The sequence below is a fragment of the Pelophylax lessonae genome, assembly GCF_965119305.1.
Source record: "Pelophylax lessonae genome assembly, chromosome: 8".
NCBI classification, from domain to species: domain Eukaryota; kingdom Metazoa; phylum Chordata; class Amphibia; order Anura; family Ranidae; genus Pelophylax; species Pelophylax lessonae.
Genome location: NC_138775.1, coordinates 236,322,284 through 236,343,498, shown reverse-complemented (window position 1 = coordinate 236,343,498; position 21,215 = coordinate 236,322,284). Strand labels below are relative to the sequence as shown.

Below are 21,215 nucleotides of genomic sequence, written 5' to 3'. Positions count from 1 at the left end.
CACTGGGGTTAGAGTTGGGCTTTAATATCTTTGATCAATTGAAAGGTTTAGTGTAAAAAAAACGTGAAGTGTGTAGGTGAATGGCCCATTTTATATCTATATGTGACTCCTAACATACATACTCAGGAACTTTATTTAAAAAAAAAAAAAAATGTATTTGACAATGACAAACTGACATAAAAATATATATAAAAAAAAAAACACAAAAGTGCTTTAAGCCATCTCTATGAAGGAGCCAGACAGGCAAACGGTGCAGGAATGCTGAAGAGATCCCGTTTTCTACTCCGAGGGGCTGGTTAGTGCAAGATGGCTTGTAGAACAGATTCCAATGCAAGTGGTGTGACTTTAGTCCTATACATATATATTTACAGAAGTCAGTCTTGGCTTGCGCTTAATACTGGATATTATTTATTGCGATCTCTGTGAAAAATCCAAGCACTCGTACAAGATGGTCTTTGCTGAGGAACTACAGAATAAAAGAAAAAAAAAAAAATTAGAAATGCATTTTCCTACATAAGATATTCATTTCAGACTTGGCCATTAAAGAAAATGTGCACAAATCAATCATACAGTTCTATAAGCAATAGTCATTCCCTTGGCAGTTCTCTGGTTTTTTGAGCATGTAACACTAAAGTCTAAAGGGATTTGATTTTTTCCATCGGAAACTATTTTGCAACAAAGTAAAAAAAAGCGCTCTACTAAAGCTTTGTACGCATGAGCCAAATATCAACCTCAGCCTGTGCATTCAGCCTTGCCAGCTTGAATGGGGAAAAAAAAAAAAAAAAGTTTGTACCATGCTTAACCACTTAAGCCCCGGAAGATTTTACCCCCTTCCTGACCAGGGTTTTTTTTGCAATTTTTTACTGCGTGACTTTAACGGACAATTGCACGGTCGTGCGACGCTGTACCTAAACAAAATTTGACATCCTTTTTTTCCCCACAAACAGAGCTTTTTGGTGGTATTTGATCACCTGTGCGATTTTTACTTTTTGCGCTAAAAAAAAAAAAAAAGTGAATATTTTGCAAAAATAACATTTTTCACATTTTTTTTTATATGAAATTCCCCCCCCCCCCCCCCAAAAAAAATGTAAAAATCAAAATTTAACATTTTTGGCCAATTTTTCTGCTACATATGTTTGGTAAAAAAAAAAAAAAAAAAAAAAAAAATTAAAAAAAATTGCAAAAAGCGTATTTTGATTGGTTTGCGCAAAAGTTATTGCGTTTACTAACTAAGGGAAAGATTTGTCAATTTCTGCGATTTTTTTTGCGGTACTGCGACAGACAGATCGGACCCTTGACTGACATTTGACACTTTTGGGGTTACCAGTGACATTACTGCAGTAATCAGTGCTATACATATGCACTGTTACTGCAAAATGACACCGGCAGGGAAGGGGTTAACTGTATTGGGGAGGGAGGGGTTAAGTGTGTCCCTAGGGGCGTGCTTTCTACTGTGATTGGCTGTGGCTACTAGTGTAGGAACAGTGATCAACGGTCCTACATAGTAGAACAGTCTGATCACTGTTTCTACACAGGGGAGAATGACAGGCGGCTTGTTTACATCAGCCGCCTGACTTTCTCCCTCTGTACCGACGATCGGCGAGTGACCGGCGGACATCGGGTCCACCAGTCACACGCACTAACTTCCCTGTGAACGAGCCACGGCGGGCGCGCGCTCGTCCCCTATTGGCTCACAAGGAAGTGACAGGCTAGTGACGTCCCGGTACATCTCTCTGCCTGGCCGGGGCTGACCGCCGCAGTATATAGTCGTGCGGCGGTCGGCAACCGGTTAAGTTAAACACGTGAAAGAGAAAAGGAGGCGCAAACACCTAGCGCATTATCCGTGGACACCTTTAAAAAGTTTATTAAAATGCCAAAGACATACTCACAGACATGAAGAATAAAAAATCTCATATAGAGAGTCCACCAAATGTGGAAATGAACATGTGACCCCCCTGGGCAGAGGACCTAGTAAGCAGTGATTGCCAGCTTTGATGGGGTTCAGCAATACATGGACATTAAACCAACCTGGACCAATGTAACTGCAAAATAGTCCATAGCTAAACTTCAGCTTTAAACTACTTGCACATAAAATATGATTGCATAAGTAGGTCCACTTTGATATGCCACACATAAATCGCTACACAATTATTTTAAAGAGCTACATAACTAGGGCTCATGCACATGGGTGTACTGGGACATAGATTGTAAAACACTGCTGTAACACCAGGGAACCACAGGTGTTATGTACAGCCATCTGCACAAATTACAGGATACAACTGTACATGGGTATAAGCAGCTCGGACATAAACCTGCACACAGATACACTATATTGTCAAAAGTATTGGGACGCCTGCCTTTACATGCACACATGAACTATAATGGCATCCCAGTCTTGGCCTGTAGGGTTCAATATTGAGTTGGCCCACCCTTTGCAGCTATAACAGCTTTGACTCTTCTGGGAAGGCTGTCCACAAGGTTTAGGAGTGTGTCTATGGGAATGTTTGACCATTCTTCCAAAAGCACATTTGTGAGGTCAGGCACTGATGTTGGATGATAAGGCCTGGCTCACAGTCTGTGCACTAATTCATCCCAAAGGTGTTCTGTCGGGTTGAGGCCAGAACTCTGCTGCAGGTCAGTCAGGGTCCTCCACCCCCAAACTCGCTCATCCATGTATTTATTGACCTTGCTTTGTGCATTGGCGCACAGTAATGTTGGAACAGGAAGGGGCCATCCCCAAACTGTTCCCACAAAGTTGGAAGCATGAAATTGTCCAAAATGTCTTGGTATGCTGACACCTTAAGAGTTCCCTTCACTGGAACTAAGGGGCAAAGCCCAACCCCTGAAAAACAACCCCACACTATAATCTCCCTCCACCAAATGATTTGGACCAGTGCACAAAACAAGGTCCATAAAGTCATAGATGAGGGAGTTTGGAGTAGAGGAAATTGACTGGCCTGCACAGAATCCTGACCTCAACCTGATAGAACTAAACCTTGTGAACAGCTTTCACAGAAGAGTTGAAGCTGTTATAGCTGCAAAGGGTGGGCCAACTCAATATTGAACCCTACGGACCAAGACTGGGATGCCATTAAAGTTCACATGCGTGTAAAGGCAGGCGTCCCAATACTTTTGGTAATATAGTGTATATGCGTTAGTCTGCATCCAGGGTTTATGTCTATCCACGTTTACACTCACAGCTGCGTTTACCTGTGTACAGGCATATATTCTAGCTCATTAGTACACAGGCCTGGACTGGGATAAAAAAAAAAATAAATAGGCCTGGGCATTAGACTGAGCAGCCAATTTTTCCAGGGCCCGGGTGGTGGCTCGTGACGGGATATTCACAGAGTCGATCCTCCGCACTGTAATGTAAAGGGGCACAGTGATATAAAGGGGACAGCACTGTAATGATTACAGTGCCCCTTTACAGTGCAGTCCCCCTTTATATCACTGTGCCCCTGTGCATTAGTGTGGAGGACTGACTATGTGAATATCCCAACACCCCATTACATTACATGGCCCCTACCAACCACAGCTCCCCAATCACAGTGCCTCTTGCAGTCATATCCCCCCCCCCCTTCTCTCTAATCACAGTGCCCCCTTTTACTTTCTGCCTCCCCAGCACAGTCCTACCTTTAGCAGGATTCAGCCTGTGTGTCCTCTCTAGGGTCTCAATGTCATGCTATCAGCAGGGCAGGGGGCGGGAGGAGCTGCTGATCTGGATTATAACAAGTGGGCGATTATGAAAAGACTCCCTCTCTGTACAGATCTACAGCTCTTCCCACCCACATGCTCTGCTGATAGGATATCAGCATTGGCAAGGTGGGGAACCCAGGAGAGGAGACCCAGGTATGGCTGCATAGCAGGAGGTGAGCGGCGACCGCGGTCTGTGTTCACGCTGTCTGTACCACAGTCGCTGCTTACCTCCTGCTGTGTGGCCAGGTCATCAACAGTCTGCTCTGGTTAAGACATGCGGCCTCGGCCCACCAGGCAAATGCCCAGTGTGCCCACTGGCAAGTCCACGCCTGCTAGTACAGGTGGCTTTACACAACCCTGGTGGTTCCCATGACACAATGTTTCTGTATATGTCCCTATATGTGCACATGATTAGCAAAAGAGATAATCTCTGTGCAGCAAGGGGTATCAAGCAAATGTAATATAAATACATGTGTACACCGGAAGATACAAATTCAGGTACTTCAGGATTGCAGCACAACCCAATTCAGCCTTCCTCAACCAGAGGCTGCTAAGAAATTCGCTCTCATCTGATGGTGCCTGAATATTTTCGGGCCATCAATGGGAAGACCCAGCAGCCTTTGACCAGTGGAGCTTCTCATCGTTTCCATCTCATAAACTACAACTGACACAAAGGATCCATTACTCCGTGGAAAAAACACGCCTAAACGAATATGCCTTTTTGGTTCCCAGTGCATTTTCTGGATGCCCATTACCCAGCATGCACATGCGCAATTTGGAAATGCGACAAAAAAAAAAAAAAAAAAAAACGCAACACTAGTGCAATTTGATGTTTTTTTTTTTTTTTATTATTATTTTAATGGGGACCAGAGTTTGTGGCGCGTTTTTCAAAACTGCACCAAAAGATACAACACGCAGGACCTTTCATACAACACGCAGGACCTTTCAAAAACGCGCCACACTCAGAGCACAGTGCTGTAAACAGTCCCATAAGATTTAAAGGGATCGATCATCTTGGTACATTCAGCCTACCCATACACAATACGATCCATGTATAGCCTGCCTAAGAGTACACTATTTGCCCATTATTCAATGAAAGGGTTAAACTCTTGTACATATCTGCAGATTAATTATGGGAGTACAGATAAGTCAGCCATTAGGACGTGGAAGAAGCATGGCACAGAGGTACACTTGCCAACAACACGCTTTCCACCAGAAGCATGTGACTGCAGGACGGAGATTAGTTAGGGATACCAACAGGAAACCTCTGACCAGTCTGAAGGAGTAACGGGCACCAATGGCCAAGATTGGAGAGGCTATACATACAACAAGAGCTTTGTCAGTCCTCCAGTCTAGCAATCAGACCAACCAATGCTGATCATCAGAAATACACCATACCCATCATCAGAAATACACCATACCCATCATCAGAAATACACCATACCCATCATCAGAAATACACCATACCCATCATCAGAAATACACCATACCCTTCAGAAAACCTTGGTGGTGGCAACACCATGCTACAGGGATGCTTCCTGCAGCAGGCCCTAGAGAACTTGTGAGGGTAGAATGTAGTAAATTGCAGATGCAGAGAACCTGAGCTTAGGGAGATGATGTGTTCCAGCAAGGCAATAACTGCAAACTACATGAAAATGGTTTCAAAAGCGAACAATTTGGAATGGCAGTCAAAGTCCAGATCCCAGGATATGTAGTTTTACTTAGACCAAGCACAGAGCTGTCCAACATTTGCATGGCTCACAGATCCCCAAAACAAGGGGTTTACACCAGGGCTTGACAAATTTGCTTTGAATCTAGGAGACAGCTAAAAAAAAAAAAAAAAAAAAAAAAAAAAAAACACACACAAATTTTCTTTAGATTTTTTTTTTCCTTTAGACTTACCAAAACTAGTGGTGCACCGAAATGTTCGGCCGAAAATGGGTTAAAGATGCCGCAGCGCAGGTTTCAAAAGACCCACCTCTGGCCGGCGGCCCGCCTCCCGGTGATGTCACTACTACTACGTGCATGAATGAACTAACACCGGGCGGGCAAGCGGGCGCTAATAGCTGTAACTAAATGAGCCCTTCACTTCCCTATCAGGCGGGTATCTCCTCTGACAGGGAAGTGAAGGGCTCACTTAATTACAGCAGCCATTAGCGGCCACTCGCCTGGTGTGTTAGTTATTCATGCACATAGTCATAGTAGTGACATCACAGGGAGGCGGGCCGCCGGCCGGAGGAGGTTCTTTTGAAAGGAAGGACACAGGAGGAGCTGAGTGTAAGGAGATTGCATCCTTGGGATGGGGGGGGGGGGGGGGGGGAGCTGAGGAGAGGTTACCAATGGTATTAGTATTATGCAGCATGAGGGGTTAATGTATTGCCACTGCTGATCACTGATGCATTAGTGACCGACCAGTGGCAGTTGATTAACCCCTTTGTGCTGCATTAGTGCAACCAGTATTAACACTGATACTGGTTGCACTAATGCAGCACAAAGGGGTTAATTAACTGCCACTGGTCGGTCACTAATGCATCAGTGACCAGCAGTGGCAATACATTAACCCCCTCATGCTGCATAATACAAATACCATTGGTAATTAAATTAACCACTTGCCAACCCATCACAGTACATATACTGTGACAGGGTGGCAGCGACAGGTGTACGTCGCTGCCCGTTTTTGGTGTATGCCCCTTTTCTATCCATTTTAAAATCATTTGGGGGGGAAAAAAAAGTCATTTTCGGTTTTTGGCCAAGGGCATCCTGCATTTTCATTTCGGTGCATCCCTAACAAAACCATATAATATGAGGTCAGACCTAAACACTTTCATTTGTATGCAATCCGGCAGGCCCTTGCACTACATGGTTGATGGTAAATCCAAAAGGAAATCTACCAACAAAGTTGTATAGTGTGTATCCAGCCTAACCCCCTTTCTGCCCAGGCAAATTTTCAGCTTTCAGTGCACTCCTGAATTTGATTGACAATTATGCGGTCATGCAACACTAATATATGTATATATATATATATTTTTTTTTAGACAGCTATATTTTTGGTGGTATGTAATCACCACTGTTTTTTTATTTTTTTCTAAACAAATGGGGGGAGAAAAAAAAAAAAAAAAAAAAAAGTTTTGCAAATAAGTACGGTATTTTTTTCTTCTTCACTGATGTGCGCTGATGAGGCTGCACTAATGGACACTGACTCGGTGGACACTGTCAAAGGATAGCCAGTTATTGGCTTTCCTTTTCTCATGCTGCGAGTGCTGAGGAAAGGAAATGCCGATAACCAGCACTTGTTTACATAGGATCAGCTGTAATTGGGTTGGGGGGGGGGGTGCAGGGTTCTGGGAGTAAGTGAACAGACGCCCTCCCAGAATTGGACAACCTCTTTGTAGCCATCTTTCCTCTATAGCACAAATCAGTAAGTGGGAGGTGATGCGGGTGGCTGACAAAAGCGCAGGCTGCAATTTCTAGTCGCCATGGCGACCTGGGATTTTTCGAGCCCTGGTTTTCACCTCATTTAAAGCGGTTTTAAAGGCAATTTTTTTAAAATTAAAATGTTATACACACCTGCTCTGTGCAATCGTATTGCACAGAACATCCCCAAACCTACTTTTCTGGGGTCCCCCATTAGTAATCTTCGCTCCTCCTCTTCTGCGTCTGCCCCCATAGCAAGCGTTTTCTTTAGGGGCAAATGTAGGGCTCAATCTCATGCAGAAAATGCATAAAAAAGGTAAAAAAATGTTTTACCTTTAGAACCACCTTAAAATGGTAGGCAAAGCCATGCAATCATTCCTTTATGGTCCTGGGCTAACTGTACATCCAGAACCACTGGTTTATAGTGCACGTACAGCCCAATACTTTCCCCAAACTGCATACTACTGTCTCAGGCTACATCAACTTAGTGTATGGAAACAATGCCCTCTATGTAGTAGTGGCCTTGGCAATTTGCATGGCTTCATTCAGTATCCTAAAAGGAAGAATAATTTTCCTTAAGGGATTTATGATGGAATGAGACAACTGAATACCTTCTATTTTATAAGAGGAGAAGTATGGCCAAAGCCATACATCTCTTGTGGGTCACTTTTGCTCTCCAGTGACCCAGAGTCAGCTAATAGCAGGCTAATGCCTGCTATCAACTTATGAGGCAGAGCAGCTCCAGGCTCTGAAAGGATCCCAACACTACTGTCCGGATCCACCCAGCTGCCCGATTGACAGCTGGCTCTGCATCTGAGCGCATGGCTAAGAGCTGGAGTCAGCTGCGCCCACCCCTTACCTGTGCTGGGGGAGCATAGCGGAGAGTAGGGCTGAACGATAGTTGATCTGAACATCGATATCGTGCTGGGAGCGTGGGCAATAGTCACATCGCCGGAACATGCGATGGGGAAGGCAGAGAAGTCAGGACTCACAGTGATGGTAGAAGGACATAGCCTGATATCCGTCCCACATGTTCAGTCGGCCCTGCAGCTAGATCTCCTGAGTGAGCGGTGAGCAGCGGCACAGCAAACCAATCACGCGTGCCTGCACACCTGATTGGTTCACTGTGCTCACCGTTCGGTCAGGAGAACTAGCTGCAGGGCAGACTGAACATTTGGGACGGATGTCAGGCAGTGTTCTTCTACCTTAGGCAAGTCTTTGCATTGAAGGGGACATGGCACGCTGGTCACTGCACTGAATGGGGACACGGCACGCTGGTCACTGCACTGAATGGGGACACGGGCTGTATTAACTCTGCACTGCATGGGGGCACACTGTGGTAACTCTGCTCTACTAAAATGCGTGACGAAGAGGATCCGCCGCAAAAAAAAATATCGCAATATATATTGTTGGGAAAAAAAATATTTCAATATGATTTATTTTTTTTCAATATTGTGCAGCCCTAGCGGAGAGCGGTGACTGACAGCCATTGCTCTCTGCTCAGAGCATATTGAGAACTTAGCAAATCAGTGGTCATGTGATCACTTAGTTCTCACTCAGCCAATGTTGGACAGCTGAAGTACAGAGGTAAGGCATGTATGTTTTTTTTTGGCTCTCTCAATGCCCACCTATATTCCTCATTGAACCCTTGCTAAAGAAAACTGCAATACTAGCAGCAGCAGGTAATAGCTTAAAGTGAAGCTACAAGTATGAGTGAGCATGTAACCTACCCTCCCCCTCTCCCACTCCCAGAACAAAACTGAGTGGGGCTGAGTGGCACTCAGCCTTTCACAGGGAGCTTTGTATTCTATGAATGAATACAAAGCTTCCTCTGATTGGCTACATAAGGGTTTGTGATGTCACCAGCCCGCCTCTCTGATTAAGCCAGCCAGGCGATGCTCAGCCTTACTTGATTTTGTTCTTGGATTGAAACAGGAAGTCCTCATCCCTCTGCTGAAACACATCACTGTATGTAGCTGAGGCTACAAATCGTTCATACAGTGGACACAACTGCTGTATCTCTTGACTATTACTAAACAGTTTGATAGAATCAGCAGGGCCAAAATAAACGATTTAAACTTCACTAAAAGCTGGACATCCGCTTTAAAAGCGGTTGTAAAGGCTCAAGTTTTTTTTTTTTTTTTACTTTATGCATTAGGCAAGAAAAATCTTCTGAATGCAACAGCAGCCCCCCCCCCCCCAACCTAAGCCTCATTTAGATCCAACGATGTGCACAAGAGCCTTGGCTGTCCTGGATCCCTCCATTCTCTTTGGCTAAGAGGCTCCTGCTACTGTCAATTACAGCCAGTGAGCCAATGAGGAGACAGTGGAGGGGCAGGGCCGAGCCGTTGCTTGGAAGCCCCCACAGCCATCTGCTTGCTGTGGGGACACTTGGCAGGAGGAGGTGGCCAGGAGCTCCAGCGGGGGCCCCAAGAAGAGGAGAATCGGGGCTGTCAAACAAATACAAAGATTTCCGAGCTTAAACTTACCAACCAGCCAGCAACCAACTGAATTGACCTGTCTAACAATATGCTTTTAGTCTGCATACATTTGACAATACATGCATAAGATACAGGCCCCATCAAGGCATCCTGTTTTCTGTAGTCCTAACTCTAAATTCTGAGAGCCTCCACAATGGAAGCACATGCATTTTAATGGATAGGCTGAGGGCAGGTGAGCCTGGAAGGAACCCACCCCCTCCTTAAAGGTACAGGGGCACACTGAACACTCAGCGCGTAGCACTATGGCAGCAAAGGTGTCAGTGCGTTGGCTGATCAATATATTCAAAATTCAAACAAGTGACCACTGCCCCCACCTATAACTGGTCTTTACAGAAAACAGGGTGCCTTGTAGGGGCCTGTAGCTTATACATGCATTTGCAAATGTGTGCAGACTAAACCCCTGTTCTTAACGAGAATTGGGGCTGCTCTGTGCAAAACCATTGCACAGAGCAGGCTAGTATAACATTAAAAAAAAAAAAAAAATCCAATGTTTTCAATCACTTTAAAGTTAAATGAAACCTTGTACCAGGTGCTTTGAACAAATCACACACAGCTACTAAAATGTACATTTACACAACTCACAAGACAAAAAGCTCACCTTTACTTTGCCGTCGCAGTGTGCCGAGACCACAGCCACAGTCACCTTTACCAGCTGCGTCGCTAATAAGTGGATTTTAAAGTGTCTGAAGAAATGTGAAGCAAGACATTGAAATAAATTATCTACCTCCTCCACCGTCACCTCATCCTTAGATTTTTGAATGTTATTCCACAGGGTTTTAAAATCCTCCGGGTGAATGGCGAAAGAGATGTCCATGTGTGGTTCGATGGGCACAGAGAATACCAGTTCTGTGGTGGGCACTTGTCCATGTACTTCATATCCGGCACACACAGCTGCCAACCATCGAAGATCATGTGACCTGATCGCCAGTTTACCAAAACAGCAGTCAAATGTCTGTTGGAACCAGGTGCCCACTATAGCGGTGAACGTCTCTGGTCCATTAATAAGAAACAGTGGAAGACATGTGAATGTCTTTGGTAACACTTCTAATATGTCTTCCTCGGTGTATGTCCCACAGAACCAACCAGTCCACATAATCCGCTCCTCTGTGCCAGACTTGGAGAGCTGAGCTTGGGATTTTCCAGTAATCTAGCAGTGAAAAAAAAAAAAAAAACACTGAATAAGTTGTGGTGTGAAGAGGCAAAGGCTGCACTGCTAGGGAGCGCAATGTTAAAGTGAACCTGTTGCTTAGTCCTGCATGCATCCCATACCTGGAAGCTCCTATCATTACTCCTTGCTCTCAGCGGCTAAAGAAAGTGGCAGGGGAAGTAAAAGAAAGGCGACTATGCAGCTGGGGAGGGAGGTAAAGTAAACTTACATATTCTGAACAAGCAGTAAAAAGTAATCTAAAACAAGCTCTCATTCAAAACTGTAGCTAAAAAGGCATTGTAAAGAAGCTTCTCTTCAGATTTCCTAAGGCTGGGTTCACATATATGCGTTTTTAAAGTGGAGTTCCACCCATTTTAATAAGTTTAGTAGATGTATGTAATCCCCTTTAAAAATACTTTTATTAATGGAAACTTTTTTTGCAAGGAAATACTTTTTCTTCTTTATTCATCCGCACTTCTGGGTCCGGCCGTCTATAGGCGATTACGTCACCCGGCGATTCGTAAGGGCTGCTGGGATGTATCTCAATCCAATAGAGATTGAGGATGAGATCTCAATCCAATACATCCGAGTACGGTGTAATAATGCTAGATTTCGTCACTAGGCGATTCGCAGCCCTTAGGAATCACAGAGTGACGTAATCGCCTATAGGTGGCCGGACCCGGAAGTACGGATGAATAAAGAAGAAAAAAAAAAAAAGTATTTCCTTGCAAAAAATAAAATAGTTTACATTGGATTACATACATCTAAACTTATTAAAATGGGTGGAATTCCACTTTAACCGCATCCAATTCTCATAACATGTAAATGTGATTCACACATGTCTGGGTGGCCACAGTGTAGTTTTGAAAAGGGTCCTGTGCATTTTTTGGGTCCAGTTCAGGCAAATTTAGGAAAATATTTGCACTTGAATTGGTGAAGAGAAATGCACAGACTCCGGACTGCAAACCACAGCCGGACATGTTTGAACCCAGCCTAATGCCTTGTACACACGCAACGATTATCGGCCGACCGATCGTCCGATTTTTGTCCAGTGTTGTTTTGTTGGTTGGAATGTGCCTAGACTGCACACGAATTTTCTCGGCCAACAAAAATCTACTTCAGAAGTGATGTCATGTGCTGGTTTACTTTCCGTGTGTTTTTTCTTCTCTGAGCATGCCCAGTCTTGATCAGATTTTTGTCTGCCGAAATCGGCACTGACTGATGGAAAATCGGCCGTTGTATTGAAGGCCAACAAAAATTTTATAGTCTGCACACCAGATTTTTTTCGGCCGAAAAGTCGGAGTCGGTTGTCGGAAGCATCATACTAACAAGCCGAAAATCAGCAGATCGGACGTTGGCTGAAAATTCCCGGCCAATAATCGATGCGTGTGTACGAGGCTTAAGAAGCCACAGAATCTTGACAGACTGTTAGAAACGGACTAAGCCCCCGTTCACATCGGCACAATTTGAAATGTCAAATCCTAAGCCAAATTGCAGCCTATTGCTGGCAATGGCACTGTCCTAATCGATGCAACACTGACAATTTCCAAAAGTAGTTCCTGCACTTCAGGGGTGATTTCAATAGACATCTGTGCATTAACGTAAAATTTCAAACCCACGTAACAGTGCGAATGTACCCTAAAACCCAACTTTAGATTCTTTGTTGTATTGTAAAGTAAATCATTCCCAAAGATCCCAAACCGCTAGAGGGGGCTGGGATGGCTTGTTTTATAGTTGTCAAAGTGGATCTAAAGTCAAAATTAAAATGCTTAGGAGCAGGCAGGGATTTGATACATGGCATGTCTCTTCTGGAATAAAATAAACTAGTCTGTTTGCTTGCAGTGTTCTGTAGAATGTAAATTGCACTGCGCATGCACACAGGAGGGTAGGAAAGACTTATTCTGGGTTTTTGGCAGATCAACCGGTATTTTTCTGTACTTTTGCATTTTTTTTTTTTAGAGACCAAATATGGTGAAATGTGTCATATTGCAGAGTTTTTAGGAGTAGTCCAGTACAGACGTACTCACCTGAACTAATATTGCAGTTGGATCCCTCTCTTTCCCCTTGAGTCCAGGCAGACAGGAAAAGCTGGCCTTCAGGTTAAAGTCTGATCCCGGATCAACAGCAACACCCTTCTGCTTTTCTGCCGCAATGGTAGCAGTTAGGTGCTTGGAGTATTCCTTCAGCTTGTTATATGAAAAATTATACATCGGTGTCACACTGTATAGAGTCCATTGTTTTTGAAGCAACAAAGCCGCCTTCTCTGGATCAAAGGTTTCCTGAAATGGTCAATACAAAGAGGCCTTGTATGAAAACACAGTACATGATCAGATTTATGTTTATTACCAAGATAGGTAGAAACAGAGCAGTATACATGAAGAAAAGGTATTGCTGGTCTTCAATCATATATAGAGAGGAAAGGCATGTAGGACATCACATGGAATAGCAATTTGACATTCTAAAGTATAACTAAAGGCAATTTTCTTTTTGGATAGAGTGGAGAGAGATTAGACCCCCTGTCAGTTTTTATTGCTGTGTGCCCCCGTTAGGGACATTCACTCTCTATTTGTCCTGTTTACCATATTCATTGAAAGTGAACATCCCAAATTTGGGGTTGTTCCCAGAAAAGTAATAGAGAGAAAATCTTCCAATGGGGACACTAGTTCTGGTGACCTGGGGGCTCCCCAAGAGATGCCCTTAATTTGCAGGGATTTCCTCTCATTTCCTGTTTGGCAATGGGACAGGAAGTAAAGGGAAATCTCCACGAAAAAAATCCGACAAGGGTTATAACTCTTCCTTGCTCTATCCACAATGAAAAAAAAAATAATGCCTATAGTTCTACTTTAAGTATTGAAATCATAGCCTATGGTACACTCCCAAGTTTGTAAACAGGTACCAAGCTATAAATGTAGTCAATTGCATTGGTGATAGGTGAGAAGAATCTAGCATCATTCCATCTGTACTCTAGAGTAAGGAGTTAGTGTGGATTAGGTGCCACCCATATTTTTTTTTCTTCAAAGTTCTGTCCAACATGTGTACGACCAAAAAAGGTCCCCATGGACGCTTAAGGGGTTGAGTTACTAAAGGCAAATAGACTGTGCACTTAGCAAGTTCAGTTGCACGTCTGCAAGAGAAGTTGCTCTAGAGCTTAGTAAATGAGGGGAAGCTCTGCTTACTTCCATCATCCAATTATATGCAAGAACAAAATGCAGGTTTTGTTTTTTCCTTGCATGTGATTGGGTATTAATTACAGCTTTACTGCATTTACTAAGTTCTCAAGCAACTATACTTGCAGAGGTGGAACTGCACTTGCACAGTGCTTAGTCAATATGCCTATTTACCAAGCTATTTCAGGATCCCACTTTCAGAGAATAATATATTACATACATACATACATACATACATACATACACATATAGGCTGGCCACAGAAGGTGCAGTATTCTTTTCTGCAGCCACAGGTTGCAGGAAATACATTTCTACGATTCCCCCATTAGCACAGACAGCGCTGACCGGTGGAATCCCTCCTGCTGTGCACTTGTCAGCTCCCAGAGGGGGAGAAGCTTTTTACGACCAGAGAAGACCGTGATCATCGCTGGCGCCTATAGCAGTCATTTGTGATAATTGGAAGCAAATCCGGCAGGTTGGTTTGTACCAAAGTGGATCGATCCAACTTGGTACATTCAGCCTGCCTATTAATGGTTTGAATCTCAGCCAGGTCCTGCTGAACCAGCCAAGATTTGAACCGTGTATGACCGGCCTAAGTGGGTAACTGTTGGAAACAGTGCTGGAATATTACCTGGTAGGGCCTTTAACTTTATATGTGTTAAGTGGGGTACACACTAAGAAAATCAGGGGAACGATTGTCAGATTTTCCTAGTTTCACAGCAAAATCGGAACCAATGAATGAAAATTCTCCTATGACAGACTTGTTTTTGTTGTTTATTGTCTCTGATTATGCGCAGTCTCTTTTCAGCTTTTTCTTGTACAAAACCAGTACAAATTAAGCGAAAATCGTTAGTTTTGTTCTTGTACGAGAAAAATTTTGGAGTCTGTCCATACAAGAAATTTTTGTACGAAAATTCAGAAATGGTTGTCGAAAGTGCTGTGCTCACTATACGAAAATTGTTTGGACGAAAATGTTCACTCAAATTTCTTATAGTGTGTACCAGCCTTTAATCTTGCATCCTGACAATTTGACATATTTCATATTTACCATATCTAGTGTTTTATACTGACTCGACAATGAGACGAGTAGATTCATGAGTGTTAAGGGAAAGTAATCTGCATATTAACTTCTTCCCGCCTCTTATTTCCGGGAGGCCGTCTTTATACGGCCTCCCAGTGACAGGCTCCCCGCATGCTCCCGCGAGCACGCATTGGGGAAAATCTGTGTCGGCCGTGTCCCTTGGACACAGCCAATCACAGATTGTGGTGAATGGCCAATCACAGCGGCCATTTACTACGTGATCGGACCGTACAATGAGAGATGATCTCTTATGTAAACATAGGAGATCATCTCTCATCGCCAGCTCTCTTTCCTCACACAGACTGCGTGTGAGGAAGAGCAGAGCCGATCAGTGGTAAGGGGACACAAAAATGTAATCAGGGCACTGATCACCAGTGCCCCGATTACACAAGAGGGGAAAAAAAAAAAAAAAAATACAGTAAGTGTCCACCATCAGTGCCCGCCATCAGTGCCCATAGTGCTGCCAGTCAGTGCCTGCTCATCTAGGCACTGACTAGCAGCACTATGGGCACTGAGTGTGGGCACTGATGGTGCTGCCCAGCAGTGCCACCCCTCAGTGCCCAGCAGTGCCACCCCTCAGTGCGGCATATTAGTACCTCCTCATCAGCGCACATCAGTGAAGGAGAAAAATTTGCTCGCAGAAAAGAAAAACTTTTTCTTCTTCAAAATTTTCTGTCTCTTTTTTTTGTAAGAAATAAAAAACCCAGAGGTGATTAAATACCACCAAAAGAAAGCTCTATTTGTGTGAAAAAAAAATTATAAAAAATTTCATATGGGTACAGTGTAGCTTGACCGCGCAATTGTCATTCAAAGCGTGAGAGCACTGAAAGCTGAAAATTGGCCTGGGCAGGAAGGGGGTAAAAGTGCCCGGTAGGCAAGTGGTTAAGAGATGGCAAATTCCTTATACCGTATGCTTACTCCAGTGCTACCTGGGTTGCGTCAGATTGTAGGGGCCAAAGACCATGAAATCACATGGTGGAGTAATTCTTGAAGAGTTGTTTTAATTCAGTTTTTTTGGTCATTGCCCACTAGAAATCACGTGTGGACACTGGGTGCATTATTTCCCTTTTTGTATATTATGTTGAACATAATATACAAACATTAAAAAGTTTAAGTCCAGGCAAAAACCTAACTAATGCTAAACCAGCTCTCTACCACATTGCAACTCTAATCTGTCTAAGGCCTCTTTCACACTTGTGCAACTTGTTGTGCAGCTTTGGACATCAGAGTTGTATGACATGTAGTTCCCCATGTTTTCCAATGATACCCATTCAGGTTGCAGCAAATTCAAAGTAGTTCATGCACTACTTTGGTCCGACTTTCATGCAACTTGAGGGCCATAGACTTCAATGTTAACCCTCAGAAGTTGCATGAAAGTCAAACCTGAAAATTTTACAATGCAACTTGTGTGCAACAGTTGTCCATTAAAACTGGTCAAAGCCAAAGTCGTATCCAAGTTGCACCCATCCAAAGTTGCGTCAAAGTTGCACTCCAAAGTCAGCACAACTTTGAAGTCATACAAGTGTGAAAGGGTCATTACCCAGTATAGAAAACAAAAAAAAAAAAAACAAAGTATTTCCTATTCTGCAGCCGATATGATTGGGTCTCCATCGGCAGAAGGTCTGTGCAGGGGAGGACCGACATCAGCTGGGAAGTGGCTGGAAAGTGACGTCACCCATAGAGGTACTATGGGGCTTTTATTGTCGCCTGCCACTACTGCACCCGCCTCCGCACTGAAGCCATCGCTGATGCTGGGACCGGATCGGTTGCAAAATAAGTATAGCGTTTTTTGCTTTACAGGGTTTGACAGATTAGGTTTAGAGAGCAGGTTTAGTTAGGTTTTGCCTGGACTTCTGCTTTAATGTTCTGGTGCTACCCGTACCTAAAATTGCAATTATTTTGGCGTTTATTCTTTATGATTTTATGCTGTTTATTGTGGCAGCAATACCCTAATTATGTTAACACTTTATTGATTATTGTATCATTCTGGCATTCCTTTAGGGTGCGAAAGTAAAATTTGTTGGATCTTTCACACAACACTTTTTTTTGTTAATTATTTTAATCAATACCAGGACGTTCACCCTCCTGCCCAGGCCAATTTTCAGCTTTTAAATGAAAATTGCACATTAATGCAACACTGTACCCACTGACATTTTTATCATTTTTTTGAGGCAGAGAGCTTTTTTTGGATTTATTTACCACTTTTTTTTTTTTTTTATTTCTTTTTCTGAACAAAGGAAAAAGAAAACGAAAATAAAACAGTTTACTAAAATTTTGCAAATTAGTAATTTTTCTTCTTCCCTGATGAATGTTGATGAGGCTGCACTGATAATAAGAACACTAATGATCGGTGCCCTGATTATCTGTGTAAACAATGTGCTGACAAGCCTTGCTGGTTATCTGCATTCCTTTCCTCACACGGACACAACATGTGAGGAAAGGACTTCTGATAACTGACAAGTCTGTTTACATGTGATCAGCTGTGATTGGACACAGCTGATTACATGGTAAAGGCTGCTGCGATTGGCTGTGTCCCATGGACATAACGATCACAGGGAGCGCAGTTCTGGGAGGAGGTCCATGGACACCCTCCCACAATGAGTGAGTCACGCTGTAGCCATTTTTCTGCTATAGCGCAGTAATGAAGTGGTTAAAGGCTTAGTTCACCCTTGGACCATGCATCACTCATAATTTGGGAGTATCATAAAAATGTTCAACATTCCTCCCTTGACAAAGTGCTTTCAGAAAAAGTTGGAATTTACACCGTCCATGTTGTTCTCTACACCCCCCCCCCAAAAAAAAAAAAAAAAAAATTATATATATATATATATATATATATATATATATATATATATATATATATATATATATATATATATATATATATATATATATATATATATATATATATATATATATATATATATATATATATATATATATAATCTTCCTAGCACTGGAAAAGCATTTTTGCAATGTGTAATAGACATGGAGAACTTACCTGTAAAGGTGTGCTTTGTGGTACCTTCCTCTTGGACGTGAGGCGGCATGATAAACGTCGCCGGGCAGAAGTTAGGCTTCCAAGAGGGTACCTAGAGCTCTGGTAGGGGCCACTGCTGCTGCGCAATACTGACTTACTTTTGGGGGTTGACACCCCGTCAGCAGGAGTTTGCATAGCCTAAAAAGAAGGAAAAAAAAAAAAAAAAAATTAAGACATATGATAGACACTTGTCATCACGCAGACATGCCTAATATAGACAGCAATATGTATAATAGCTATATGGCTCTCCATTTATCCCCTCCCCCCCCCCCCAGAGGGAGATACACCCCCAGAGTGGGGGGGGGGGGGGGGAGGGAACAAATCCACAGCCCTCCCTGCCCCTGGGGTGGGGGACACACCTCCACAGACCCCCCCCCCCCTGCTGGGGAGGGTGAGACATCCACAGACCCCCCCATCCTGCCCCGGAGGGGGGGGGGGGGTGTCACATCCACAGACCCCCCCCCTGCCATGGAGGGGGGGGGGGTACATTTAAAGACCCTCCACCCTCTATGTCTGTAGTGACAACACAAGCTAGGAGGCATGGAGGAAAGCCTCTCTCCAGTCACCCTGCTCTCTTCTGCACCTCCACAGCAAGATAGAGATAAATACTTCCACCCAGATCTAATACTACACATCACTGCTCTCCAACACAATGCTTGCCTTTCTTCTTGGGGACACCATTCCTCCCACTGACACCAATGATGGGGCCCTATTCCTCACACTGACACCAATGATGGGACACCATTCCTCCCACTGACACCAAGGATGGGGCACCATTCCTCCCACTGATACCAATGATGGGGCACCATTCCTCCCACTGATACCAATGATGGGGCATTATTCCTCCCACTGACACCAATGATGGGACACCATTCCTCCCACTGACACCAAGGATGGGGCACCATTCCTCCCACTGACACCAAGGATGGGGCACTATTCCTCCCACTGACACCAATGATGGGGCACCATTCCTCCCACTGACACCAATGATGGGGCACCATTCCTCCCACTGACACCAATGATGGGGCACTATTCCTCCCACTGACACCAATGATGGGGCACCATTCCTCCCACTGACACCAATGATGGGACACCATTCCTCCCACTGACACCAAGGATGGGGCACTATTCCTCCCACTGACACCAATGATGGGGCACCATTCCTCCCACTGACACCAATGATGGGGCACCATTCCTCCCACTGACACCAATGATGGGGCACTATTCCTCCCACTGACACCAATGATGGGGCACCATTCCTCCCACTGATACCAATGATGGGGCACTATTCCTCCCACTGACACCAATGATGGGGCATCATTCCTCCCACTGACACCAATGATGGGGCACTATTCCTCCCACTGACACCAATGATGGGGCACTATTCCTCCCACTGACACCAATGATGGGGCACTATTCCTCCCACTGACACCAATGATGGGGCACTATTCCTCCCACTGACACCAATGATGGGGCACCATTCCTCCCACTGATACCAATGATGGGGCACTATTCCTCCCACTGACACCAATGATGGGGCATCATTCCTCCCACTGACACCAATGATGGGGCACTATTCCTCCCACTGACACCAATGATGGGGCACCATTCCTCCCACTGACACCAATGATGGGGCACTATTCCTGCCAATGATGAGGCACCATTCCTCTCGATGATGGGGCGCTATTCCTCCCCCACATAGAAGAGGTAGGTGAGTGTTTGCTCCCACCGGTGCCAGGCCCCCGGGTACAGAACACAATGATGGGTAAGCGGCTCTTACAGCGATCCCGCGCCTCTGCTCCCAGCTCCGCACACATGTACCCTCCGGTCTATAGCAGAGATCTCCTCATAATAAAATCCATTCGGTAATACAGTCCGAGGCTGCCCGGCTCCGTACACATCCACTGCGGGATACAGCCCCGCTTTGGCGGTTACGATTTCAAATTCCTCTTCGCTCCCGGATGTGACTTCATTCTTTGGCGCGAGTCTTGGAACGCAGAACAACTTCCGCATCACGTTATGTCACGCTGCGACGGCGAATACGTGCAATGCCCTAAGTAAACATGGCTTCTGCGTACGCTTGCGGTATACAGTGTGCAGTGTGGTGATTGCAGTGTTGTGGTCCGTGCTGTATCGGGGGATTTGTGTCGCTGGTCTGTGTTCGGTTCGGATCTGAGAAGTCAGTGTGGGGAGGGGGAACGGAATGCTCTGGGGGGACATCACGTGCTCCCGAACACTGACAGGTGAGTCTTACATTCTGCTAGGAGGAGAACCCTTCTTCTTAGAGATTATTTTTCATACTGTGTATGAGAGGTAAAGGTCATCCTGTGTGTATGAAGGATAGAGGTCATAGGTCATCCTGTGTGTATGAGGGATAAAGGTCATAGGTCATCCTGTGTGTGAGGGATAAAGGTCATAGGTCATCCAGTGTGTATGAGAGATAAATGTCATCCAGTGTGTGTGAAGGATAAAGGTCATAGGTCATCCAGTGTATGAGGGATAGAGGTCATAGGTCATCCTGTGTGTATGAGGGATAGAGGTCATCCAGTGTGTGTGAAGGATAAAGGTCATAGGTCATCCAGTGTGTATGAGGGATAGAGGTCATAGGTCACCCTGTGTGTATGAGGGTCATAGGTCATCCTGTGTGTATGAGGGATAGAGGTCATCCTGTGTGTACGATAGGGGTCAGAGGTCATCCTGTGTGTACGATAGGGGTCAGAGGTCATCCTGTGTATGAAGGATAGAGGTCATAGGTCATGCTGTGTGTGTGAGGGATAGAGGTCATATAATATAATTTATAGACTATATCTTCATTATCTGCAGAGCTATCCCTGAGGAAAAAGCCAAGTAACTCCGAAATGCAAAAGATAGGTCTATGCACCCTCTGCATGTAGTATAATATATATATAAAAAAAAATTTACATTGTGCAAATGTGTACCCATTCTATTGTGTACTACATTTTGATACTTTTGTTACTTTTCTTGTAGGTCATTTTTTGATCATAAAACTATAGTTTTTTAATTATATGGCTACTCTTTGAGCCTTTAAAGTCCCAAAAAATGTGTGTGTGGGGAGGGTGGGGGGGGGGCCTCCCTATTATACAAACATGAAGCATATAAAGCTGCTGTGGAATGCAGAGTCATGGTGAGAACATGTGAAATCTAT

At 44.3% G+C, this 21,215-nt stretch overlaps 1 protein-coding gene across 1 annotated transcript; it reads right to left on the bottom strand.

The window, feature by feature from the left end:
* Positions 1 to 202: 202 nt before the first annotated feature.
* On the bottom strand, positions 203 to 19,997 carry CENPL (centromere protein L). The gene is made up of 5 exons (XM_082265242.1): positions 19,830 to 19,997; positions 18,011 to 18,187; positions 12,789 to 13,040; positions 10,213 to 10,761; positions 203 to 466 (listed from the first exon to the last, which is right to left on the bottom strand). The coding sequence occupies exons 2-5, from the start codon at positions 18,182 to 18,184 to the stop codon at positions 392 to 394; spliced, it is 1,050 nt and encodes a 349-aa protein (XP_082121368.1). The 5' UTR covers positions 18,185 to 18,187; positions 19,830 to 19,997; the 3' UTR covers positions 203 to 391.
* Positions 19,998 to 21,215: the final 1,218 nt, after the last annotated feature.